This window comes from Microtus oregoni, unplaced genomic scaffold (genome assembly GCF_018167655.1).
Source record: "Microtus oregoni isolate MIOR12 unplaced genomic scaffold, Mior012 000014F_ref0000157, whole genome shotgun sequence".
NCBI lineage: Eukaryota > Metazoa > Chordata > Mammalia > Rodentia > Cricetidae > Microtus > Microtus oregoni.
In genome coordinates, this window is record NW_024543073.1 from 47286802 (window position 1) to 47314738 (window position 27937).

Sequence of the window (27937 nt, forward strand, 5' to 3'; positions counted from 1 at the left end):
GCCTTGTGCTCCTTCCACAAGCTGCACACAAGAATAGCAATATGATTCTGTGGTCTTTTGGCTTCTGCAACTGTCCAATGTCAAGTCCATGCATCTCCCCTGTTTCCTCCCTATAGTTCCTAAATGTTCTTGTTTGGATCCATGTTGGCTTACCTCATGGCTGCCACCAAACAGAGGGGAAGGAACCTTTCCCCATATCCCCTTATGGGTTATATTGCTTGTGATTTATTATCTTGGTTTGTCATGTGGAAGGAGGGTTTTTTTTTAAAGATCTATTTAAAAAAAACAAAGAAAACAATCTTTTTTCATTATTAATACCAATCCAAGTTCCCACTCCCTCCCCTCCTCCCATCCCCTCCACATACCCTCCCAGCCCACCCCCAGCCACTCCTCAGAGAGGGTAAGGCACATTGCTTTAGGGAAAGTCCAAGGCCCTCCCTACTACATCAAGGCTGAGCAAAGTATCCATCCAAAGAAAATAGGTTCCCAAATAGCCAGTACAAGCAATAGGAATAAATACTGGTGCCACTGCCAGTGGCCCCTCAGTCTGCCCCAGTCATGCAACTGCCAACCACACTCAGAGGGACTAGTTTCGTCCTATGCTTGTTTCTTCCCAGTCCAGCTGATGGTGAGCTCCTATTAGCTGTAGGAATTCCTACAGCCAGTAGCCTTTAAGTTACCCTCCCACTTGGGCGTGGCCTCATATACTATTTATGCTGATGTAAAGTATGCGTCCATCTCTCTTTTCCGGCCGCTGGATTCAGTTGCTGTTCTCTGTTGGAGCAGAGGATTTGATCTATGAGTCTACCCCTAAATAAAAAATTTTATTATACTCAATTCTGAGCTAGTGTGGGATTTTTTTTTTTAGTGTCTCTCTTCTCCCATTAGCTCATGTAGACTGTTCAGTGGGTGAACCCATCATGGCCGTGACCTCTTTGCTCATAGTCTCACTCCTCCCACTCTTCAGCTGGACTTTGGGAGCTCAGCCCAGTGCTCTGATGCGGGTCTCTGCCTCTGTCTCCATCAGTTGTTGGATGAAGGTTCTATGGTGATATTTTTAAGATATTCATCAGTCGGACTACAGGGCAAGTCCAGTTCAGGCACCCTCTCCTCTACTGTTCAGGGTCTTAGCTCGGGTCATCCTTGTGGATTCCTGGGAATTTCTCTAGAGCCAGGTTTCTTACTAACCCCATAATGGTTCCCTCAATCAAGATTTCTCTTTCCTAGGTTTATTGTGTATATGGTGCTCTGTCTGCATGTGTGCCTGCACCCAGGAGAGGGCATCATAAGTGGCTTCTGGGAATTGAACTCGGGACCTCTGGAAGAGCAGTCTCTCCAGTCCTGTGGAAGGAGTTTTACAGGTCCCAGCAGAGGGCATCATATGTGGCTGCTGGGAATTGAACTCGGGACCTCTGGAAGAGCAGTCTCTCCAGTCCTGTGGAAGGAGTTTTACAGGTCCAGGACATGGTTATCTTTCCTAGTAACCCTCCCTCCACAGGCAGGAGAGCAGACTGGCAGCCCACTAGTGAGCTGTGTCAGTGTGTATGTCTGCACGTGTGTGTCCCTTCTGCTTTGTGAAGTGAATCCTGAGTGGCTGGCCGTTGATTTCGCTTCATGGAATTCTTATCGCCGCTCCTTCTCTGCACCACACTGTGCTAGGCGTAACTGTCTGACTCTGGATTTAGGCTCTGACACCTGCCCCCATTAAATTGGTTTTCCAATATTTTATGTGTGTGTGTGTGTGTGTGTGTGTGTGTGATATAAAATTATATTTCTGTGGGGTGAGAACTACATTAGGAACAAGCTAGGCAAAGCAAAGATACAGCTACTTGGGAGAAAATGAGAAGACTGCATGGGAAACCAGAGCAGAACAAAAGCAAGGGGCCAAGGTCTCCATCTCTATCCACCTAGTGACATGGTGGGGACTTTATTTTCAGCCCCTGGTTTTACAGGCCCTTGTTCTCTCTCTGAATTCATTGCAGAGCCCTGTAAAGTCAGCAGATCTTGATTTAAAGTCAGGGACTATCAACTGTGGGACATGGTGGCACACACTCTTAATACTAGCACTGGAGAAGCAGAAACAGGTGGATGTCTATGAATTTTAGGCCAGTCTGTCTACACACAGAGACTGTCGAGAAAGAAGGGAGGAAGAAAGAAAGGATGGGAGGATAGGAGGGAGGGAAGAAGAAAGGAAGGAAGGGAAGAAGGAAGGAAGAATGGGAGGGAGGGAGGGAGGGAGGGAGGAAAGAAAGAAAGAAAGAAAGAAAGAAAGAAAGAAAGAAGGAAAGAAGTAAGGACATCTTTGAAATAAAGCAGAACCTTTATGAGAGAACATATTTAGGTGAAAAACTCAGTATTTCTGATTTCTCTACTTTTGGGTAGAAGTTAAACCAAAAATGAACTCCCGCTTAAAAACACATGCAGAGTCCCGCCTGCATCTGACATCTCTGTCTCTTCATTGCCCTGTTTTTAACAATAGTTCTTAATGGTTCAAGAATTTTAGTTTTTTTCTGAGGAACTCACAGTCTAAGAAAAACAGACAAACATTTAATGGCTGTAACAAAACATGAACGATGATGCTGAGGTGTTGAGATAGATTTCAGAAATCTTGTTAAAAAATGGTCTCCCATAGGCAGCAAAGAATGTGTGTGACTGAACATACAGAAACAACCCATGTTAGACAGCCTATCCAAAAAAGAGTGTCATTGGCCAAGAAGTAAACAGTAAGGAGATTTGGTTTTAGAGCAAGAGTTTTCTCTTATTTTCTGAACTTTAACAATGCATGAGGTATTTTCATTAATGATCAGGAATTTCCCCCTAACCAACTATTTTAGTTTAAACCAAACAAAAGTTGTAGTGCCCCTTTAAGGAGAAGTTGTAAAATGGAGATCTCGAAAGAAATGAAGAAAGATTGTGGAAGTCAATCTCCAGGCTCTGAGTCACAGAGTGACAGGAATATACATGATTCCATCTGTATCTCCAGGAGACTTGGGCCCACATCATTTTGCACACATGACCAATCGCCAGAATTGCCCTGGTTTCAGGTGATGACAAACCAAGTATTTAAACATCAAGCAGAATTCAAGGTCAGAGAAAAATGTTTGGGCAAATCTGTCACTTGAAACTTCTCACCTGGAAGTGGAAACTGCCTGTCTCTAGGCACTTCTTTGCAGATCAACTCATATAATATGGGTAAAGAGCATAGTATAGTGCTTGATTTCAGAAAATGACATTATAGGCCATATTCATGTGTCTAATTGGACACAGATGTTTGCTTGTTCCCTTGATTTAGAAAGACGTTACGATCCCATTTGCCATTGTTTTGTCTGCAAACCTATACAGCTAAAAGCTGAGTGCATAGAATATGGTGTCAGAAAACCAGTGAGTAGGACTTTTTAACACAAGTTCCAAATGTGAACATATATATTGACGGTTACTTCCAAATGAGCTTTTTTTTTAATGACTCTCCTACTCTGTTCAGAAATTATGCAGACAAATTCCTCCTTAGGGCTCAAACTCTAGCAACTGACTAAAATCTAAGCGAAAGTTTCCTATTCTGTCTTTTTCCAGCTGGCTCCCGATTCCACCCCTAAAGACAATTGGGAAGCCGTCTGAGAAAAAGGCTGTCTCAAGTTCCCCTCCACAGTGCTCACTAAAGCTTTCCGTTATGTGGAATAAAGTCTAAAGAATGAAGAAGGTGTTTCTGAAAGGGTCTCAGTTCCTACAACCCCCAAGGCTCCACTAAGACCCAGTAAGTCAGCGAAACCACTAGTCCTCTGCTACCCTCTCCTTCATCCCTCGCCCCGCCCTCTGGTAACCTAGGTTACAGTCACGCCCTTCCTCTGTAGCTAACCAGTCATAAAGGCTGATGTTATCGGACTGGGTTTGCCTAGCTTGAAGGTCCCCGCCCGTCATTGGCTTTGAGTATCTGATCAGAAACAGAAATGGACTCATTTCTTTTTTTTATTTTTTAATTTATTTTATTTATTTATTAAAGAGCCTCCTCCCCGCCACGGCCTCACATTTCCCTCCCCCTCCCCCAATCAAGTCCCCCTCCCTTATCAGCCCGAAGAACAGTCAGGGTTCCCTGCCCTTTGGGAAGTCCAAGGACCTCCCACCTCTTCGAAGATGAGTTTCACTACTGTGGAAGTTCCAGAAGCGTGAGTGAGGAAGTAGCTAGCCACGCTTGGGGGTGGGGGTGGGTGCGGAAAATCACCTGCCAGAGCAGGGGGGGAGGGAGTTGCTGGCTTCCAGCTGCAGGTGGGACCATCCAGGTCACCCTGGCTGTCCTCGGGGGCCCTGGTGCAGCCGAGACTTTAGGCAAACCCCAGGTGAGCAGCGTCTGCTCCGTGGCCGATCGGGTGCATGCCGGTTAGCCGGCGAGGATGCAGCCCACACCTGCGAGCATCCCAAGCGGCTTCTGCTGTGGCAGCCACAACCACAGCGCAACCCGAGGACGCGGTGCCAGCGGCTGCTGAATTTTCCCCTGTAGAGAGCCGGAGGAGAAAAAAAACGAAGAAAACCCGCCAAAATCTCGGCTTGGTTCGTTTTTTGAGCTGGTCAAAACTAGTTTTTCTGTGAAAATGCCCTGCACCTGTAATCAGAACAACTGGAGGCGATGGATCCGGCCCCTGCTCGTACTTATTTACATAATTTCCATCCTCGTCTCAGTTTGCTTCGGTATTTGGGAACTTCAAAAACTAAAGGTAGGAGGGTCCAGCACCTCTACCCTTTCCTAAGCTCATGGGCAGAATCCCTTTGTCTGTCCTCTCATGCTTGGGGTCTGAAAAACATTTCGTCTTTGAACATACGGATCCGTCTGATTTCATTTGGCCGCTACAACTGGAAGTGGAACCGGGTGGAGAAAACAGTTAATGTTGCTGCTTAGAATGCTTTGCTGATACCCATCAATTCCCAGAGAATTCTTCTTGAAATCAGATCTGCTGTGCAGATATTGATCTTAACCAGATAAAATAAACTACCTTGAAAGCTACATTCTGGATTTTAGAAGCTCTTCCTGAAACGAAAGGATTCCCTTTAGTTTGACTTGCTAATTGTTTTTACGTTTGAAGTTACGTCTTTTGTTTCTTTCTCTAATGGGATAAAGTCTCACGTAGACCATGCTCTTTGGAATTTGCCTTTTAGCCTAGAGTAATCCTCCAAGCACATTCTCAGCGCTTCTGATTATTGAACGCTGGGGATGGAACCCAGGGCTGTGTGCATTTGGGGCAAGCAAGCATTCTCCCGTCTGAGCGACATTCCCAGACTTGAAGTTACTCCTCAGTAAGGGAGAAGTTTTACTAAAGTTCCTTGTCTATTCATTTCTTTTCTTTTCTTTCTTTCTTTCTCAATCAAGGGAAAAGTTTTACTAAAGTTCCTGTGTATTCATTTCTTCTTCCTTCCTTCCTCCCTTCCTTCCTCCTTCCCTCCCTCCCTCTCATCCTCCCTTTCTTCCTTCATTTCTTTTTTTTTTTTTTTTTTTTTTTTTTTTTTTTGGTTTTTCGAGACAGGGTTTCTCTGTGGTTTTGGAGCCTGTCCTGGAACTAGCTCTTGTAGACCAGGCTGGCCTCGAATTCACAGAGATCCGCCTGCTTCTGCCTCCCGAGTGCTGGGATTAAAGGCGTGCGCCACCACCGCCCCGCTTCTTTCTTTTCTTAAATGTATTTGCTGGCGTATTTGTGGGATGGCCCGGTTGTGGAGGTCAAAGGACAGGCAAGTTGGGGGAGTTGGTTCTCTCCTTCCTTCTTTTGAGTGCTGAGTGAGGGCGGAGCGCAAGGGATCAGTGCAGTGTTGGAGGCCAGCACCTTAGCGCAGCCATCTCTCTGACCCACCCTTCATTATGTGTTGATGTCATGCTGTGACATTAGTAAAGCATTGCAAGCTGGGTACCTAACATAGCCATAATATATGTATAAAGGGAACTTAGAATTATCGATTAATTAATTGATAACCAGAAAGTACTTTTATTGAGAAACACTTATTTTGGAAAAATTATGACATACCATGTAGATGACCCCCCCTTTGATTGTGGAAAATATTTTAGTTAAACAATATATCTAGACATATTTGTAGGGTGCTTTTGTTCACTAAACTTTTATTGGCTTCTCTTATAGTCCATATAGCTAGTTCAGGCTATTAAAATATGACATTAAGTATTTCTCATTTGTTAAGTTTTTAGGTTATTTGAAATTTGTTGTCCAAATTTGGGTATAGCAATCTTAATATAAATATAACTTCCTCATTTAGTAGTCCTTGGAATATAGTATAGGAAGGTGAGTGAAATGTGTACCATTTCTGCTTAAGACTTCTCTTAGTTGTGAGCTGCAGTTTCAAAGCCTCTAAACTTTCAGACCAATTCTGATCTGCAGTGTAAACTGCCAACACCCCAAGTCAATCCCTCAAGTTCTGATAGGGAGGTCTAATGGAGGGTGTGCAGGTGAGCCTGTCATACTGTACTGGATATGCAAGTCTAGACCTCAGAACCCCTTCAGCTGCAGATACTCGTCTTGTTTTGTCTGCTCTCTCTGCCCTAAGAAAATGCCATAAACTGGACTGTGAAGATGACTCAGCAGGTCACGCAATAGCCAGGAAAGCCTGACCCAGAGTTCCCCTCTATAGCCAACATGAACGATGTCTATGGCAAGAGGAAGGTAGACACATAGTTGCCTAGAAGCTTGCCAGCCGTCTGGCCTGGCGTATGCAGCACAGCAGCAGAAACAAGAGAGACCCTGGCTCACAAGGTGGAAGGAGAGGTGATTTCCCAGAGCTGTCCTCTGATGTGCACAAATGCATTCACCCCTTCCCCCACACTTGCACTCATACCTGCACACCTGTACCCACACCTGCACTCACACATGCACACCAGTACCCACACCTGCACTCACACATGCACACCTGCACTCACACATGCACACCTGTACCCACACCTGCACTCATACCTGCACACCTGTACCCACACCTGCACTCACACATGCACACCTGCACTCACACCTGCACACCTGTACCCACACCTGCACTCACGCCTGTACACCTGTACCCACACCTGCACTCATGCCTGCACACCTGTACCCACACCTGCACTCACACATGCACACCTGCACTCACGCCTGCACACCTGTACCCACACCTGCACTCACGCCTGCACACCTGTACCCACACCTGCACACATGCACACTTGTACCCACACCTGCACTTACACATGCACACCTGTACCCACACCTGCACCCACACCTGTACTCATACCTGCACACATGCACACCTACACTCACACATGCACACCTGCACTCATACATGCACACCTGTACCCACACCTGCACTCACACATGCACACCTGCACTCATACCTGCACACCTGCACTCACACATGCACACCTGCACTCATACCTGCACACCTGCACTCACACATGCACACCTGCACTCATACCTGCACACCTGCACTCACACATGCACACCTGTACCCACACTTGCACTCACACATGCACACCTGTACCCACACCTGCACTCACACATGCACACCTGCACTCCCGTCTGCACACCTGTACCCACACCTGCACTCATACCTGCACACCTGTACCCACACCTGCACTCACACTCGTGAAAGCACATGTTTATGAACTGAGTGCCTTCAACAGGAATTTATCTTTTCACAGTCCTGAAAACTATTTTGGAGTCAGATATCATGGGGGCCAGAGGGGTTGCTCTCTGGGGAGGGTGCTCTCAGGTCACAGGTGGCCATGCTTTGCTGAATCCTCAGGTTGTTGCCCGATCTCATGCAGTCACCAGCCCTGTGAGACTATGACCTCATTTTACCTAAGTCACTTCCCATCAGCCTTTGCACAAATATGGCCGTTGGCATTCGAGGTTAGGTTTCAGCCTCTGAAAGGGGAGCACACCTAGGTACTCCCCCAGGTGTACTCCTAGGTATGGTCAGACTTCAGTCAATGCCCGCAGTTAGAGAATGCTTTAGATCAAGGACGCAGAGAAGGAACAACGGCAAAGGACCTGGCACCAGTATTTCACAGGAAATTACAAAGAACAAAGGGAATGCCCGGGAAGGAGGGTTTTGGGGAACATTTTGGCTGGTGTCCACTGTCTCCACCCTGTCTCACCTTTCACAAGTAGAAAGGTCATTGGGAGCTCAGTGATTTCACTGCAGTTGAAGGACTAAAGGCAGAACAGAAATGTTTAAGTGGGAATGTGTGGTGGAAGCTTAGAATCCAGAGAATCTTTGACTTTTGAAGATTTGACTCTGAAGGGAACTGAGAAATGATAGCACCATGGGCAGAGAAGACTGAGATTACAAAAGCTTTGTTTTGTCTTTAAGGTTAGAGGTATTAGCTAGAGCATATCCTCAAGATCGCTCTCATTCAATCTGTAACTATGATTTTATTTAACCCTCTGAGAAATGCTGAGTACAGGAGATTCCCTCTGTGGACGAGGACACTGAGGCAGAGAGAAGTGCCCACAGCGCTGCCGTGCTGTGCCACGTGACTGCAGCGGTGGCTGTCGTGGCTCGTTTTTCCTGTCATGTGGTTTATGACTGCTCGAGATGGAACTTTCCTCCTAGCAGCACTCTGTGAGGACACTTGGTCTGCATCAGTCCTTGGCACACACGGTGCTGGTCCTCACTCAGACATGATTCCGTGGGCAAAGATAGTATGGGAATGTTTTGTTTTGTTCAAGGAGGGCTCTTTTGGTGTCTCACACCCCTCTAACTCCAGGTCCAAGGACTCTAGCGCCCTCTTCTGGCCTCAGCAGATGCCCACACATGCACATACCCACACACAGACCCAAACATTCGTAGAAGTTTTTAAAAAGTAAATCTTTTTAAAAAATTGTTACTAATTATTTTGGAAATGCCAAGCAGGATTAGAAATCAAATGAAAACATAAGAAATAAAAAATATTGATCTTTGTAGTTTTAATATCAGAATCTAAACTAATGTGTTCTTTTGTTTTTCAAGGCTGGAATGCACATACAACCATGGCTTATTGCTGGTGTCTTGATGCTGTTGACAATCCCTGTGTCCCTCTGGGGGATTGTGCACCACTTAGTGCATTTCACGCAACCAGAGCTTCAGAAGCCCATTATAAGGTCAAATCTTAATATATTTGCTACAACTAGTGTTGACTGACATAAATCATAAACATGATATTAAATGTTATTATATGTTTTACTTTCAATAGAATTCTTTGGATGGTTCCAATATACAGTTTGAGTAGCGTAAGTATATTTTATTGTATTGCATTAAGAACTTTTGGGCTGGAGAGATGGCTCATATCTCTCTCTCTCTCTCCCCCTCTCTCCATCTCTCTCTTTTTATTTTTGAGATAGGGTCTCACTGTATTTCTGGCTGTCCTGAAACTCACTCTGGAGACCAGATTGACCCTGAACTTACAGGGGGCTCCCAGTTTTTTGACAGGTTTCTGTGTCCCCTAGTCCTAGAGCTGTTCAGTCCCAAAGAAACACACAGAACTCTACATTAATTATGAACTGGTTGGCCTATTATCTCGGCCTTCTTATTAACTCATCCTTATATCTTACATTAGCTTGTAATTCTTGTCTGTGTTAGCCACATGGCTCAGTACTTCATATCAGTGAGGCAGTTTCATCTTATTTCCTCTGCAGCTGAGTGAGGACTGCAGACTGAATCTTTCCTCTTCCCAAAATTTTCCTGTTCCTGTCACCCCACTTATACTTCTGCTTTATTAAAATACGATTGACAGGGTGCAGACCATTGTCCCACAGCACCTGTCTGTCTCTCTAGTGCTTGGATTAAAGGCATATACCACTGCAACTGGCTAACTTACTTTTTTAAAATGTTGGTAAAGAAGATAATGTAATGAAAAATGAAGCTGTTTCAAATATTTCTAATGTGTAGCTCTTTTCCTGTGATTGTCTTAAAGACAGTTGTAGGCATATTGCAGGGATGCATCTCTCACCACTACTCTTTAATATATGCTTGAAATTAATAATAGTGACAGCCCTGGAGGCTGAGGAGATAGGGGTGCAGATAAGAGAACCCCCATGAGTTCAAGACCAGCCTGGTCTGTATAGTGAGTCCCAGAGTGCAGACCTGGGGTCAGGGGCTGTTACAGGTATCTGCTCCAGGGTTGGCAGATTATCAAGGATCACTATCATGCTTTCCCGTTATTATTTTGTCACCTCGCCCCCCAAAAGAGGAGAAAAAGGAAAGGACAAAAGACTCTCCACAGTGGATGTAACTACTCTGGTGGTTAGTTATAAGAAAATGGCTTTAGCCAGGTGTGGTGTTGCACACCTTTAATCCCATCCCTCAGGTGGAACTCTGTGAGTTGGAGGCCAGCCTGGTCTACCTAGTGAGTTTCAGAATATCCAGGTTATGTAGACCCTGTCTGAAAAAAAAAAAAAAACAAGAAAGACACACACACACACAGATGTCTTCAGGAGCATTTTCTGTGATCATTTTTCCCTTAATTTCGGATAATTTGAAAACGCAGTTAATTAACTCTTGTTTTTATATTCCTTATTTGCCCCAGCACTTACCTGTTTTGTTAGCTGTGTTGAAGCTGCTTGTTGCACATCAAGGCATGTGTTACAGGGTTGGGGATGCAGCTCAGTGATGGAATGCAGCCTTGCATTCCCTGGCCTCCTCCCCAAGTGAATCCATTCCGGATTATGGTAGTTTGCGGCAAGCATGGGAAACGATCTCCAGGCTCTAGAGTTAGCTTCTGTCAGTGGGGTGAATTCACATTATGTCGGCGACAGGTCTTTAACGTCTTGTTTTCTCGTAGTGGCTATCTTTGAAGTATCCTAAAATCGCCATCTATGTGGACACCTGGAAAGACTGCTATGAAGCTTTCGTCCTCTATAATTTTATGATGTTACTCAGGAACTACCTACAAATCCAAATCCCCAATGTGATGGTACACCTGGAAACTAAAGATCAGCAACAGCATCTCCCCCTTCTGTGCTGCTGTCCACCCTGGGCTACGGGAGAGTAAGTATGTTTGTCTTTAATGGGCCTCCGCGTGGGCCTTAAGTATCAGTCAGCTGTTTTTATTGCTTGTGGTTTTGTTTTCTTTTTATGTTGCAAGTGATCACTCCAGTAGAAAAGTTCATCAGTGAATTGTAGGAGAAAAACTTAGAAATCATTTAGTCAGCATCCTTTTTACAGCTGGAAATAGGATCTTGTCTGTGATTACACAGCTAATTTTCTCACTGCTGGGACAAAATGACTGACAAGAGCAACTAAGGAACAGAGTTTGTGGGGCCAGTCCATTGTGGTGGGAAGGCATGCGGCTGGAGCTCAGCTCACCACCTCCTCTGTGCAGTCCAGACCACAGCCTGGAGAATATGCTGCCACCCTCAGTTGCTCCCTTGTCCCAAGAAATCTTTCTGGGAACACACTCATACATATGCACAGGTACATATGCACAGTTGATCTGTGCCTCAGTTTCTCTCCTGGGGTGTGTGTGTTAGAGCTTTCATTGTCACTTCTAGCAAAAATTTCTGAGATAATCGGGTTTATTTGCACTGTTGATGAGATCATTGGGTCCTGTTGATTTGAGGTATATCATGGCAAGATTGGGAAACAAGGAAAGACCAAGGTCCCTGTACTTTCTACTCCTTCTGTTACACTCCTTGTGTCTTTAATTTGGAGGCTTTGAGATGCTCTGATGCCACTGAATAGTTGAGCTTTGGTGTTCTCTTCTCTTGCAGAATGCTGAATTATGTGTGCCGATTGGGAATGTTACAATATACTGTCATCCGACCAGTCACTACTGTGACAGCATTGTAAGTGTGACCTTTCTGGAGCTGGGTTTATTTTATCTTCTTGATATATGCCAGGGAATACAGCTCAGTTAATAAGAGTGTTTGCTTTGTATGCACAAAGCCTTAGATTTAATTCCACAGAAACCAAGTGTAGTGATACATGGCAAATAATCCTAGCACTTCAAGGTAGATTCGGGAGAATTGAGAGCTCAAGTTCAGACTGGGCCCTGTCTTAAAAAATAATTTATGTTCTTAAATGGGAAAAACAAGTAGAAAATCAATGTTGATTAATAATGTAAATCCCTATGTAAAAGCTGGATTCTGTTACAGTGAACAATGCAAGAATTGTCACAATATTTACATTCTTTTGAGAGCAGGCTGTAAAACACAAAAAATAAAATCTCCTTTGGGTTAACCAAACAGGTTTATTTTCTACCTTGTTAAGAGTTACTAGGAGTTGGGCGTGGTGGCACACACCTGTAATCCCAGCATTTGGGAGGCAGAGGCAGGAGAATCTCAGTGAATTCAAACCAGTCGGGTCTACAGCCAGGGCCACACAGAGAAACCCTGTCTCTAAAAAAAGTTTTATTAGGAGCACTGTCTTTTTTTTTTTCTTTTTTAAATTTATTTATTTATTAAGGATTTCTGCCTCGTCCCCACAACCGCTTCCCATTTCCCTCCCCCTCCCCCGATCAAGTCCCCCTCCCTCATCTGCTCAAAGAGCAATCAGGGTTCCCTGACCTGTGGGAAGCCCAAGGACTGCCCACCTCTATCCAGGTCTCCTAAGGTGAGCATTCAAACTGCCTAGGCTCCCACAAAGCCAGTACGTGCAGTAGGATCAAAAACCCACTGCAATTGTTCTTGAATTCTCAGGAGCACTGTCTTTTGTTACAAGGAGCAGGGACCCCTTGTTTGTCCCGGCCACCCGGCTAGCTTACACCTGAAATAACCACACAGAAACTATTAATGAAAACTGCTTGGCCATTAGCTGTAACTTCTTATTGGCTAACTCTTACATATTAGTTTAACCCACCTCCATTAATCTGTGTATCGCCACGTGGCAGTGGCTTACTAGAGATTCTAATCAGCGTCCATCTCAGGTGGAGGATCATGGCTTCTCTCTGTCTCTGGTTTCTTCCTCCCAGCATTTAGTTCTCTTTTCTCCACCTACCTAAGTTGTGCCCTATCAACTAGGCCAAGGCATTTTCTTTATTCATTAACCAATGAAAGCAACACACATTTCATTCCAGCACTGAGGAGACAGAGGATTGCAGCTCTCTGTGAGTTTGAGGCCAGCATGGTCTACATAGACCGAGTCTCAAACACAGACAAAAAGCATCTGATGTCAAATAAGAAACATAATAAAACTACCCAGGAAACGTTCCCTAAAAATATCCAAAGTGTCAATTTATATGATTCCTTGCATGAAATTCAAAGTTCTGCAGCTCACAAAATAAAGACAGCCACATTGAAACAAACCAGGTCAGTTCTTTATTCTACCTTCGAGCTGGAGTGCTTTATGGCTTAAGATGTGTTTGTTTGCTGCTGAGAAAATGGACAAGTGCAAAACCCAGTACTTAGGCTAATAATTACTTGGCGGGGGGGTCTAGGTCCGCAGATATGCATCTGCCAGGTTGTTTACAGGGAAAAGGTGAGCTGGGATCAATGTTTATCCATCACACTTTCCAAAATCAGGCCTTGTCTTCTGAAGTTAGTGATGATTCTCTAGTTTAATGATGCTGAGTTTGTCATTCCTTTAAGGTAGAAGGAATAATCATATCATACACATCTAGAAGAATGTTCTCTGTCTGTGACCAGAGTCAAGAGATGATCCATAGCGCTGCTGAAGTAAATGGTCTCGGAATTCTTAAGTGTGTGTTCAGGGCTGAGAGCACGCACTGGTTAAGAGCACCCTGAACTCCTGCATAGGACTCAGGTTCAGTAACATCTAGGGCCAGCGTGGCCAGCACCTTTTTCTGGCCTCCAAAGGCACTGCACACAGATTGTGCACAGGTCTGCATGCACTAGAATATTCATATACATAAAATAAGTCTCTAAAGGAGACATATTAAGATATGGGTTTGCTTGGTTAGTCATAACTTTGAGTTTTGCCATTTTTTAGGGTGTGTGAGATTATTGGTGTCTACAATGAAGGGAACTTAAGTGTCAACAATGCATGGACTTACCTGTTTATATTAAATAACTTGTCAGAATTCGTAAGTAAATCATCATTCCCCATAGCTGTACTAAGTTAGTTTCTGTGCTGAGTGTTATCAGGCACTTTTCTTGAGAGAAATACTACCTTTTCATTTGTACATGTTACTTGAAACAGTTTTAATGTATATAAAAGTACAGTAATGTGTTCATGAGTGATTTGGTGATGTTTCCCTGTCCGTGGACACCTGTTTGCCCTTGTTACCACATAGCTGTGGGTAAAAGCATTGTGTGCTTCTAAATGAGCAGAACATAACACAGTCAGCCTGTTCAGTTAGAGGGAAAGTCTAATTGATGCAAAAGGATAAAGTTTAAATAAAAATGGAAGGATTCACCAGGCGGTGGTGATACAGTCCTTTAATCTTAGCATAAAGGCAAATCTCTGAGTTTGAGACTAGCTGGGTCTACAGAGTGAGTTCCAGGACAGCCAGGGCTACACAAAGAAACCCTGTCTCAAAAAAAAAAAAAAAAAAAAGGGAAGAAGAAGAAAAGAAAAAGAAAGAACTCAATACTCAATTGTCTTTTCTGTATTTAGAATTAAAGGAAAATAAAGACTGAAGATTTTTTGGTTTTTGTTTGTTTTGATTTTTCTCTGTGTAACAGTCATGGCTGTCCTGGAACTTGCTTTGTAGACCAGGCTAGCCTGAAACTCACAGAGATCTGCCTTCCTCCACCTCCCAAGTGCTGGAATTAAAGGCATGCACCACCACTGCCTGCCAAGACTGAAGTTTAAAAAAAAATGGGTGCTGGAGTGTCTTTGGGTGGTGCTTCCCACAGTGTAGTAACTGAAATACAGTGGCCCACACACAGTGTTGGAAGTTTATAATGGTCCTGGGCATGGCAGCGCATGCCTTCAGTCCCAGAAGGTGGGAGGCAGGGGCAGGTGAATCCCAGTGTGAGGCCAGCGTGGTCTACAAAGTGAGTTCCAGGACAGCCAGTGCTACACAGAGAAACCCTGTCTCAAAACACCCAAAACAAACAAAACAATTTTTAATGGAAATAAATGTGGTGTGTCTCCAGAGATTTCCCTTGTGTTTGCCTTCATGACCCATAGTCCTTTTTCTGGAAATGTAGTCTAAAGAAAAGGTCAGAAGTGTTTTTGCCTTCCGGATGAAATACCCATGATAAGAAAGGACTGGAAACGCTCTTCATTGTGGGCATAGTTTGTTCTTCCCATTGGCATTTAGATAGATATTAAAAGTAAAATTTAAGAAAACCACACAAAAATTAGCTACTTTGAGTTGAAAACAATATTGGGGAACAAAATTTTATTTTAGTTCATGACAGATGTTAGAAAATTGGGTTGTGACTGGTGGAATATGGAGTGTTTGCCTAGCATACATAGCCCTGGGTATGATCCCAGCCTAACAGGGTAACAGTTCATATGTACAGAGAAATGGCTCGGTGCTGAGAGTCAGTTTGTTTTGGTTTCTGTTGTTGCTGTTGCTTTTGAGTTTTTGAGACAGGGTTTCTCCATAGTTTTGGAGCCTGTCATGAAATTTGGTCTGTAGACCAGGTTGGCCTCGAGCTCACCGAGGTCTGCCTGCCTCTGCCTCCTGAATGCTGGTATTAAAGGTGTGTGCCACCACCGTGAGGCCTTCAATTTCTTTTATTGTTTTTTTTTTTTAACAGTACTAGAGCTAGAACCCAGGGCCTGTGAGTGTAGAACATGCACCTTGCTGGGCCCTGACTCCACTGCAAGGATCTGAAGAAGGATCCTTACTGCTTTCCTGTCCTGGAGTAGTTTAAATGAGCATAAAGTGTCTTATCATTTTAATGGGGAAAGTAAGCTTTCAGAGATGCTTCTTGCTACTGAAGTCCTGGTTGGTTTTTAGAACTGACTCTGACGTCATGAACATGTATTCTAAGAAGTCAGGCCAGCTGGACTAACAGACTGCTCTCAAGGAAATTTGTATGATGTAGATTTCATGGTCACAATTTTATTGAAACTGTACTTATTTAATGTTTTGATTTATAAACCGTGTATGTATGTGTGTTGTGTAAATGTTACACAAGAGACTAGCTAATAATAATAATAATAATTGAGTTTTTATAAAAATTGACAGTAACTTGTGTTTAAAAGCTTAACAGGTATGTTTCCCATCTCTTTTGACTGAAAAAAATCTTCTGCTCATGTCATTTGTTTATTGCTTGAGTTACAGTATGTGAATACTTAGAAACACGTTCAGAAAAATTTTACATATGTCTTGAGAAATTTCATATGTATATCTCTACAGTAACATAGTAAAAGCACTAAAACATTGACTAATCAGCCTCAAGTTCCACCTGGAATGTTCCTGTAGAGCAGGCTCTGGTTTCAGCTTTAAGAGTCAGTCCCTGTCTTCCTACTGCAGAATGATGAATGTTGCTTTTGTTTCTAGTTTGCCTTGTACTGCCTCTGGCTGTTTTATGAAATGCTGAAAGAAGAGCTCAGAGGTCTAAAACCTGTTGGCAAGTTTATTTGCATCAAACTGGTAGTCTGGCTCTCATTCTTGTAAGTATTGCGTGCTCTTAAATATTCTTTCTTTCTTTATAAATGCCAATAAAACTGTTGTTTAAGGGAGTTTTTTAGAGTAATGTGAAGACAGTGCCAGACTCAGTGGTCCCAGCCCTTGGGAAACTGAGGGAGGACCACCCGTTCAAGGCCAGTCTGAACTAGGCAGACGTCCTTGGGCTGGAGAGAGAGAGGCTCAGCAGTTAGAGTTTGCACATATCCAGAGGACCAAAGTTTGTCCCCAGCAGCCATGTATGGCGACTCACAACCTCATGTCATCCTAGTTCAAAGGACCTGAAGCCCTCTTCTGACCTCTGTGACACATGCACATACTTGCACAGTCTCAGTCTCTCTCTCTCTCTCTCACACACACACACACACATACACATACACACACACACACTCACACACACAGACACACACACAGACACACTTGCGCGCACGCACAATACAATGTTTTTTAAACCCATCCGTTTAGCTTTTGTAAGATTTACAAAATCAGGGCTGCAAAAATGGCTCAGCAGATAAGAGCCCTTGTTATTCTTTTGGAGGATCTGGGTTGAGTTCCCAACACCAACAAAGTTAGTGGTCACAACCCTCTGCAGTTTCAGATCCAGGTGATTCTAATGCCCTCTTCTGGTATCTACAGATACTCTACTTGTATATACACATGCAGGCAAAACTCACACAAAACTAAATATTAAAAAATAGTTTTTAAAAGTATTTTTAAAACCCAATCTTAGTCCTGTGTGGTGGTATATACCTGTAGTCCCAACACTCAGGGTAAACCAAGAGAATCTCATTGCGTTTGATGACAGCCTGCTCTCTATAGCAAGTTGTAGATTAGCCTATGCCACCGTGTGTGATCTTGTATCTAAACAATCAAAGAAGTAGTCAGACGGCCACTATGACATTTAAAAGATGAAGATAATTTGAGATAGCCTAACTATCTTGATACCATCATTAAAATTATAGTTCTGCTGGGTGTGGTAGTGTACCCTTTAATCCCAGCACTCCCCGGGGAGTCAGAAGCAGGTGGTTCTCTATGAGTTGAAGGCTAGCAGGGTCTACATAGCAAGTGTGAGGCCAGTCAGAGGTACATAGTGTGACCCTGTCTCAAAATGAATAAAATAAACTGTTTAAAATTATGATTGTCATGAATAAAACAGTATCAGTTTAGGAGAAGACATTTAATGGCATGAGGAAATGTTTATCAGTGTGTGTCCTTTAAGATACAAGGTAGGGATGGAGATACAGTTGAGTGTCCGCATAGTGTAGACAAGGCCCTACTGTCTGTCCTTGGTGTCACAAAGCAAACAAACAAACCTAGACGTGGTGTTAGATTAGTAATAGGCTAGGTAATAAGAGTTACATAGACAAATCTATCCAGTTTAGCAGTTCAGTAACGGGAAAAGAGAAAAAACATTCATGGAATTGCACTGCCAGAGCAATGATTAGCATCTGAGGGCACACATCATGTGCAGTCTTCTACAGACGTAATTTATGCTAGAAAAACTTCTAGAACTCAACAGCATTCTAATTCAGATAACCCATAAGCTGGCAGGATAGCTCAGCAGGGAAAGGCCCTTGCTGTACACACCAAAGAATTGAGATTGATCCCCAGCACCCTTGTAAAAGCAGAAGTAGAGAACACAGCTGCCCTCAGAGACCCTGCCACACTCACTGATTATAAAGGGAGGGGGAATAAGACAGACTAGTAGAGCCGTGGCATGGGTCAGCAGGAAGAGAGGCTTGCCTTTGCCAAGCCTGACGAGGGGAGTTCCACCCAAGAGCCCACGGTAGAGGGAAAGAAATGGGACCAGCGGGTTGTCCTCCGATCTCACATACACAGACGAAAATAAATAGTCATTTTTTTGATCCTAGTAATTATCCAGGTGTGATGGCACGTGCCTTTAGTCTCAGCACTTGGGAGGCAGAGGTAGCCAGATCTCATGTTCAAGGCCAAGGCCAGGTTGGTCAACATAGCAAGTTCTAGAACAACCAGGGTTGCATAGAAAGACCCTGTATCTAAATAAATAAAATAATAAAATAAAGTCCTAGTAGGCACATGTAAACACACTGTTAGAACTCAGAATCTAATTATTTGTACCTGGTTTCAAATCAACAACAAAAAAGATATGTAAATCAAATTCTGAAGTTCTGAGAATACTTAATGAAATTCATCTTATAAAGCTGATACATTTGTAAGGCAAGGTGCATATAATTTAATGTAAACACTGTTTGGGAGTATGTCCTGAAGGCAGGATAGTTTGGAGTCCTAGGATACACTGAGGCCTTAACTGTTTGTGGTTGTGTAATTTAATCTTTTTGTGTATATGTTATGTATGTGTTTATTGTGAGTGGGAACATGCCCATGTCATGTGTGCATGTGGAGATGAGGAGCTTTGGGTGTCCTTGTCTTGCATTGAGGTGAGGGTCTCTTAATTGTTCACTGTACACACACAAGGCTTGCTGGCCTGCGGCTTCCCCAAACTGTGTTCCACCTCTCAGCTCCCCTCAGGAACGCTGGTTTACGTGTGTGTGCTACATGCCCGCCTTACCTGGGTTCTGTGCTTCTCACTTAGGACCTTCCTCACTCTTGTACAACAAGCACTTCGCCTACCGAGCCACCTCCCTAGCCCCTAATTGCATAAAACAGCTGGTCATTTTATGATTTAGATTTGACATTTACCTCTTCTTGACATCCAGGCAAGCAGCAATTATAACTGTGTTGCTAAAAGTTGGAATAATTTCAGAGACACTTACGAAGGAATGGCAAAGTCCTGAAGCTACGGCCATAGGCCTGCAAGTAAGTAGAACTGTCTCTAAACTCAGTGGGGTGTTACTGTTTAAGCTATTTAATGCAGTGATGCCCAGAACCTGCCAGTGTGCAAACAGTGGGCAAGACTGCTAGCTTACTCTGTAGTGAGAAGCGAGAACCCGAGAGAAACGGCCCATAGGGACTGATGGGTACTGATTGTATTCCTGGTCCGCTTATGTCTGCATGGTTCCTTTCAGCGCTTGGGTAATGCATTGAGAAATTCTTGAGTGAGGGAAAGCAAAAGAGATGCAAACTTTGCTTGTCATGTTATGAAGTGGGGAAAAATGTTGAAAAGGAATATAATCAGGATTCTGTTTCAAAATTATTGACACTCTAACTTGGAAAAGTTAGCAATTTGAAAAATTAGATCGAAGCCCAAAGATGTCTGATATTTGTGTGACTCTTGTAGGATTTCATCACCAGTGTTGAGATGCTTTTTGCGGCATTTGGAAACCATTATTTTTTTTCATATAAGCCTTATATAAAAGAAGGAGAGGAAGGCTCATGCTTTGACTCCTTCCTAGCAATGTTTGATGTGTCTGATGTCAAGCATAATATTACCGAGGATATGAGATATTTCGGTAAGTAACAGCTGTTTAACTTCTGTTAGTGTAAGTGTGTATATTGGGAAGCTAGGTTTGTGTGTTGTGCACATAGGGGCAGAGATGAAGCTCAGTTGTGGTCCCTCGGGATGTTCAGCTTGGGTTTTGGAACAGGGTCTCTCGCTGTCCTGGGGCTCACAGATTCAGCTAGGATGGCTGACCAGAGAGCCCCAGGGATCCTATCTCTGCCTTGCTAGCATGGGGACTACAAACATGCCCAGCTTTGTACCCGTGCTGAGGATCAAACTCAGGTCCTCATGCTTGTGTGGCATCCTGACCCAAATCCGTAAGATAAGGTCATTTACTCTAGTAATTTAAGAAATGAGAAAATATGGAAAGCAGTGCCATGATACAGGCTCTTCAGATTTGGGGAAGACAAAGGGGGGAAGGGAGTGGTTACAGAATTATGTTTACAGCAGTAAAAATAACTTTTGGCTATTAATTTTATATTGTCTTATAGGGAGAACTATGCGAGGTTGTCCCAAAAAAGATGTTGTCCTGAAAACCCAGAGCATACTGATCACACAAGTTGGCTTACCTCATCACCACACAATGAAGGTTCTCCAGGCTCAAAGACATCCTTTCCCCAGGGCGAGTATAGGGGCTTTGGACACGAATACTCCCCAGAATGCAGCTGTTGCATTCCATCTGGGTGAACATGTCAGGATTGACATCCCAGAAGAGAAGGGCCCTCCTGACGGTTCAGGCTAATATCTAGACATTAAAAAACAGCGTCTTCACAGGACATGCTCTGGGTCCGCAGATACACATCTGCCAGGTTGTTTACAGGGAAAAGGTGAGCTGGGATCAATGTTTATCCATCACACTTTCCAAAATCAGGCCTTGTCTTCTGAAGTTAGTGATGATTCTCTAGTTTAATGATGCTGAGTTTGTCATTCCTTTAAGGTAGAAGGAATAATCATATCATACACATCTAGAAGAATATTTCTCTTTCCGTGACCAGAGTCAAGAGATGATCCATAGCGCTGCTGAAGTAAATGGTCTCAGAATCTAAGTAGTTCTGCCATCATACCTTCCGTGTGTGTTCAGGGTTAAGAGCACCCCACACTCCTGCAGAAGACTCGGGTTCAGTAAAATCTAGGGCCAGCGTGGCCAGCACCCTTTTCTGGCCTCCAAAGGCACTGCACACAGATTGTGCACAGGTCTGCATGCACTAGAATATTCATATACATAAAATAAGTCTCTAAAGGAGACATATTAAGATATGGGTTTGCTTGGTTAGTCATAACTTTGAGTTTTGCCATTTTTTAGGGTATGTGAGGTTATTGGTGTCTACGATGAAGGGAACTTGAGTGTCTTCAACGCATGGACTTACTTATTTATATTAAATAACTTGTCAGAATTCGTAAGTAAATCATCATTCCCCATAGCTGTACTAAGTTAGTTTCTGTGCTGAGTGTTATCAGGTACTTTTCTTGAGAAAAATATTACCTTTTCATTTGTACATGTTACTTGAAACAGCTTTAATGTATATAAAAGTACAGTAATGTGTTCATGAGTGATTTGGTGATGTTTCCCTGTCCGTGGACACCTGTTTGCCCTTGTTACCACATAGCTGTGGGTAAAAGCATTGTGTGCTTCTAAATGAGCAGAACATAACACAGTCAGCCTGTTCAGTTAGAGGGAAAGTCTAATTGATGCAAAAGGATAAAGTTTAAATAAAAATGGAAGGATTCACCAGGCGGTGGTGATACAGTCCTTTAATCTTAGCATAAAGGCAAATCTCTGAGTTTGAGACTAGCTGGGTCTACAGAGTGAGTTCCAGGACAGCCAGGGCTACACAAAGAAACCCTGTCTCAAAAAAAAAAAAAAAAAGGGAAGAAGAAGAAAAGAAAAAGAAAGAACTCAATACTCAATTGTCTTTTCTGTATTTAGAATTAAAGGAAAATAAAGACTGAAGATTTTTTGGTTTTTGTTTGTTTTGATTTTTCTCTGTGTAACAGTCATGGCTGTCCTGGAACTTGCTTTGTAGACCAGGCTAGCCTGAAACTCACAGAGATCTGCCTTCCTCCACCTCCCAAGTGCTGGAATTAAAGGCATGCACCACCACTGCCCGCCAAGACTGAAGTTTAAAAAAAAATGGGTGCTGGAGTGTCTTTGGGTGGTGCTTCCCACAGTGTAGTAACTGAAATACAGTGGCCCACACACAGTGTTGGAAGTTTATAATGGTCCTGGGCATGGCAGCGCATGCCTTCAGTCCCAGAAGGTGGGAGGCAGGGGCAGGTGAATCCCAGTGTGAGGCCAGCGTGGTCTACAAAGTGAGTTCCAGGACAGCCAGTGCTACACAGAGAAACCCTGTCTCAAAACACCCAAAACAAACAAAACAATTTTTAATGGAAATAAATGTGGTGTGTCTCCAGAGATTTCCCTCGTGTTTGCCTTCATGACCCATAGTCCTTTTTCTGGAAATGTAGTCTAAAGAAAAGGTCAGAAGTGTTTTTGCCTTCCGGATGAAATACCCATGATAAGAAAGGACTGGAAACGCTCTTCATTGTGGGCATAGTTTGTTCTTCCCATTGGCATTTAGATAGATATTAAAAGTAAAATTTAAGAAAACCACACAAAAATTAGCTACTTTGAGTTGAAAACAATATTGGGGAACAAAATTTTATTTTAGTTCATGACAGATGTTAGAAAATTGGGTTGTGACTGGTGGAATATGGAGTGTTTGCCTAGCATACATAGCCCTGGGTATGATCCCAGCCTAAGAGGGTAACAGTTCATATGTACAGAGAAATGGCTCGGTGCTGAGAGTCAGTTTATTTTGGTTTCTGTTGTTGCTGTTGCTTTTGAGTTTTTGAGACAGGGTTTCTCCATAGTTTTGGAGCCTGTCATAAAATTTGGTCTGTAGACCAGGCTGGCCTCGAGCTCACCGAGGTCTGCCTGCCTCTGCCTCCTGAATGCTGGTATTAAAGGTGTGTGCCACCACCGTGAGGCCTTCAATTTCTTTTATTGTTTTTTTTTTTTTCCAGTACTAGAGCTAGAACTCAGGGCCTGTGAGTGTAGAACACGCACCTTGCTGGGCCCTGACTCCACTGCAAGGATCTGAAGAAGGATCCTTACTGCTTTCCTGCCCTGGAATAGTTTAAATGAGCATAAAGTGTCTTATCATTTTAATGGGGAAAGTACGCTTTCAGAGATGCTTCTTGCTGTTGAAGTCCTGGTTGGTTTTTAGAACTGACTCTAACTTCATGAACATGTATTCTAAAAAGTCAGGCCAGCTGGACTAACAGACTGCTCTCAAGGAAATTTGTATGATGTAGATTTCATGGTCACAATTTTATTGAAACTGTACTTACTTAATGTTTTGATTTATAAACCGTGTATGTATGTGTGTTGTGTAAATGTTACACAAGAGACTAGCTAATAATAATAATAATAATTGAGTTTTTATAAAAATTGACAGTAACTTGTGTTTAAAAGCTTAACAGGTATGTTTCCCATCTCTTTTGACTGAAAAAAATCTTCTGCTCATGTCATTTGTTTATTGCTTGAGTTACAGTATGTGAATACTTAGAAACACGTTCAGAAAAATTTTACATATGTCTTGAGAAATTTCATATGTATATCTCTACAGTAACATAGTAAAAGCACTAAAACATTGACTAATCAGCCTCAAGTTCCACCTGGAATGTTCCTGTAGAGCAGGCTCTGGTTTCAGCTTTAAGAGTCAGTCCCTGTCTTCCTACTGCAGAATGATGAATGTTGCTTTTGTTTCTAGTTTGCCTTGTACTGCCTCTGGCTGTTTTATGAAATGCTGAAAGAAGAGCTCAGAGGTCTAAAACCTGTTGGCAAGTTTATTTGCATCAAACTGGTAGTCTGGCTCTCATTCTTGTAAGTATTGCGTGCTCTTAAATATTCTTTCTTTCTTTATAAATGCCAATAAAACTGTTGTTTAAGGGAGTTTTTTAGAGTAATGTGAAGACAGTGCCAGACTCAGTGGTCCCAGCCCTTGGGAAACTGAGGGAGGACCACCCGTTCAAGGCCAGTCTGAACTAGGCAGACGTCCTTGGGCTGGAGAGAGAGAGGCTCAGCAGTTAGAGTTTGCACATATCCAGAGGACCAAAGTTTGTCCCCAGCAGCCATGTATGGCGACTCACAACCTCATGTCACCCTAGTTCAAAGGACCTGAAGCCCTCTTCTGACCTCTGTGACACATGCACATACTTGCACAGTCTCAGTCTCTCTCTCTCTCTCTCACACACACACACACACATACACATACACACACACACACTCACACACACAGACACACACACAGACACACTTGCGCGCACGCACAATACAATGTTTTTTAAACCCATCCGTTTAGCTTTTGTAAGATTTACAAAATCAGGGCTGCAAAAATGGCTCAGCAGATAAGAGCCCTTGTTATTCTTTTGGAGGATCTGGGTTGAGTTCCCAACACCAACAAAGTTAGTGGTCACAACCCTCTGCAGTTTCAGATCCAGGTGATTCTAATGCCCTCTTCTGGTATCTACAGATACTCTACTTGTATATACACATGCAGGCAAAACTCACACAAAACTAAATATTAAAAAATAGTTTTTAAAAGTATTTTTAAAACCCAATCTTAGTCCTGTGTGGTGGTATATACCTGTAGTCCCAACACTCAGGGTAAACCAAGAGAATCTCATTGCGTTTGATGACAGCCTGCTCTCTATAGCAAGTTGTAGATTAGCCTATGCCACCGTGTGTGATCTTGTATCTAAACAATCAAAGAAGTAGTCAGACGGCCACTATGACATTTAAAAGATGAAGATAATTTGAGATAGCCTAACTATCTTGATACCATCATTAAAATTATAGTTCTGCTGGGTGTGGTAGTGTACCCTTTAATCCCAGCACTCCCCGGGGAGTCAGAAGCAGGTGGTTCTCTATGAGTTGAAGGCTAGCAGGGTCTACATAGCAAGTGTGAGGCCAGTCAGAGGTACATAGTGTGACCCTGTCTCAAAATGAATAAAATAAACTGTTTAAAATTATGATTGTCATGAATAAAACAGTATCAGTTTAGGAGAAGACATTTAATGGCATGAGGAAATGTTTATCAGTGTGTGTCCTTTAAGATACAAGGTAGGGATGGAGATACAGTTGAGTGTCCGCATAGTGTAGACAAGGCCCTACTGTCTGTCCTTGGTGTCACAAAGCAAACAAACAAACCTAGACGTGGTGTTAGATTAGTAATAGGCTAGGTAATAAGAGTTACATAGACAAATCTATCCAGTTTAGCAGTTCAGTAACGGGAAAAGAGAAAAAACATTCATGGAATTGCACTGCCAGAGCAATGATTAGCATCTGAGGGCACACATCATGTGCAGTCTTCTACAGACGTAATTTATGCTAGAAAAACTTCTAGAACTCAACAGCATTCTAATTCAGATAACCCATAAGCTGGCAGGATAGCTCAGCAGGGAAAGGCCCTTGCTGTACACACCAAAGAATTGAGATTGATCCCCAGCACCCTTGTAAAAGCAGAAGTAGAGAACACAGCTGCCCTCAGAGACCCTGCCACACTCACTGATTATAAAGGGAGGGGGAATAAGACAGACTAGTAGAGCCGTGGCATGGGTCAGCAGGAAGAGAGGCTTGCCTTTGCCAAGCCTGACGAGGGGAGTTCCACCCAAGAGCCCACGGTAGAGGGAAAGAAATGGGACCAGCGGGTTGTCCTCCGATCTCACATACACAGACGAAAATAAATAGTCATTTTTTTGATCCTAGTAATTATCCAGGTGTGATGGCACGTGCCTTTAGTCTCAGCACTTGGGAGGCAGAGGTAGCCAGATCTCATGTTCAAGGCCAAGGCCAGGTTGGTCAACATAGCAAGTTCTAGAACAACCAGGGTTGCATAGAAAGACCCTGTATCTAAATAAATAAAATAATAAAATAAAGTCCTAGTAGGCACATGTAAACACACTGTTAGAACTCAGAATCTAATTATTTGTACCTGGTTTCAAATCAACAACAAAAAAGATATGTAAATCAAATTCTGAAGTTCTGAGAATACTTAATGAAATTCATCTTATAAAGCTGATACATTTGTAAGGCAAGGTGCATATAATTTAATGTAAACACTGTTTGGGAGTATGTCCTGAAGGCAGGATAGTTTGGAGTCCTAGGATACACTGAGGCCTTAACTGTTTGTGGTTGTGTAATTTAATCTTTTTGTGTATATGTTATGTATGTGTTTATTGTGAGTGGGAACATGCCCATGTCATGTGTGCATGTGGAGATGAGGAGCTTTGGGTGTCCTTGTCTTGCATTGAGGTGAGGGTCTCTTAATTGTTCACTGTACACACACAAGGCTTGCTGGCCTGCGGCTTCCCCAAACTGTGTTCCACCTCTCAGCTCCCCTCAGGAACGCTGGTTTACGTGTGTGTGCTACATGCCCGCCTTACCTGGGTTCTGTGCTTCTCACTTAGGACCTTCCTCACTCTTGTACAACAAGCACTTCGCCTACCGAGCCACCTCCCTAGCCCCTAATTGCATAAAACAGCTGGTCATTTTATGATTTAGATTTGACATTTACCTCTTCTTGACATCCAGGCAAGCAGCAATTATAACTGTGTTGCTAAAAGTTGGAATAATTTCAGAGACACTTACGAAGGAATGGCAAAGTCCTGAAGCTACGGCCATAGGCCTGCAAGTAAGTAGAACTGTCTCTAAACTCAGTGGGGTGTTACTGTTTAAGCTATTTAATGCAGTGATGCCCAGAACCTGCCAGTGTGCAAACAGTGGGCAAGACTGCTAGCTTACTCTGTAGTGAGAAGCGAGAACCCGAGAGAAACGGCCCATAGGGACTGATGGGTACTGATTGTATTCCTGGTCCGCTTATGTCTGCATGGTTCCTTTCAGCGCTTGGGTAATGCATTGAGAAATTCTTGAGTGAGGGAAAGCAAAAGAGATGCAAACTTTGCTTGTCATGTTATGAAGTGGGGAAAAATGTTGAAAAGGAATATAATCAGGATTCTGTTTCAAAATTATTGACACTCTAACTTGGAAAAGTTAGCAATTTGAAAAATTAGATCGAAGCCCAAAGATGTCTGATATTTGTGTGACTCTTGTAGGATTTCATCACCAGTGTTGAGATGCTTTTTGCGGCATTTGGAAACCATTATTTTTTTTCATATAAGCCTTATATAAAAGAAGGAGAGGAAGGCTCATGCTTTGACTCCTTCCTAGCAATGTTTGATGTGTCTGATGTCAAGCATAATATTACCGAGGATATGAGATATTTCGGTAAGTAACAGCTGTTTAACTTCTGTTAGTGTAAGTGTGTATATTGGGAAGCTAGGTTTGTGTGTTGTGCACATAGGGGCAGAGATGAAGCTCAGTTGTGGTCCCTCGGGATGTTCAGCTTGGGTTTTGGAACAGGGTCTCTCGCTGTCCTGGGGCTCACAGATTCAGCTAGGATGGCTGACCAGAGAGCCCCAGGGATCCTATCTCTGCCTTGCTAGCATGGGGACTACAAACATGCCCAGCTTTGTACCCGTGCTGAGGATCAAACTCAGGTCCTCATGCTTGTGTGGCATCCTGACCCAAATCCGTAAGATAAGGTCATTTACTCTAGTAATTTAAGAAATGAGAAAATATGGAAAGCAGTGCCATGATACAGGCTCTTCAGATTTGGGGAAGACAAAGGGGGGAAGGGAGTGGTTACAGAATTATGTTTACAGCAGTAAAAATAACTTTTGGCTATTAATTTTATATTGTCTTATAGGGAGAACTATGCGAGGTTGTCCCAAAAAAGATGTTGTCCTGAAAACCCAGAGCATACTGATCACACAAGTTGGCTTACCTCATCACCACACAATGAAGGTTCTCCAGGCTCAAAGACATCCTTTCCCCAGGGCGAGTATAGGGGCTTTGGACACGAATACTCCCCAGAATGCAGCTGTTGCATTCCATCTGGGTGAACATGTCAGGATTGACATCCCAGAAGAGAAGGGCCCTCCTGACGGTTCAGGCTAATATCTAGACATTAAAAAACAGCGTCTTCACAGGACATGCTCTGGGTCCGCAGATACACATCTGC

The 27937-nt window shown here is 43.2% G+C and overlaps 2 protein-coding genes across 2 annotated transcripts; both read left to right on the top strand.

Annotated features, from left to right (window-relative positions):
• The first annotated feature begins 4574 nt into the window (after window positions 1–4574).
• On the top strand, window positions 4575–20595 carry LOC121455708 (transmembrane protein 184C-like). Its single transcript, XM_041663332.1, has 10 exons — window positions 4575–4706; window positions 8962–9092; window positions 9185–9221; window positions 10772–10977; window positions 11700–11774; window positions 13876–13969; window positions 16349–16461; window positions 19171–19270; window positions 19692–19863; window positions 20345–20595. The coding sequence occupies exons 1-10, from the start codon at window positions 4584–4586 to the stop codon at window positions 20593–20595; spliced, it is 1302 nt and encodes a 433-aa protein (XP_041519266.1). The 5' UTR covers window positions 4575–4583.
• A 442-nt stretch (window positions 20596–21037) lies between these two features.
• On the top strand, window positions 21038–27873 carry LOC121455709 (transmembrane protein 184C-like). Its single transcript, XM_041663333.1, has 5 exons — window positions 21038–21250; window positions 23627–23739; window positions 26449–26548; window positions 26970–27141; window positions 27623–27873. The coding sequence occupies exons 2-5, from the start codon at window positions 23660–23662 to the stop codon at window positions 27871–27873; spliced, it is 603 nt and encodes a 200-aa protein (XP_041519267.1). The 5' UTR covers window positions 21038–21250; window positions 23627–23659.
• The last annotated feature ends 64 nt before the right edge of the window (window positions 27874–27937 follow it).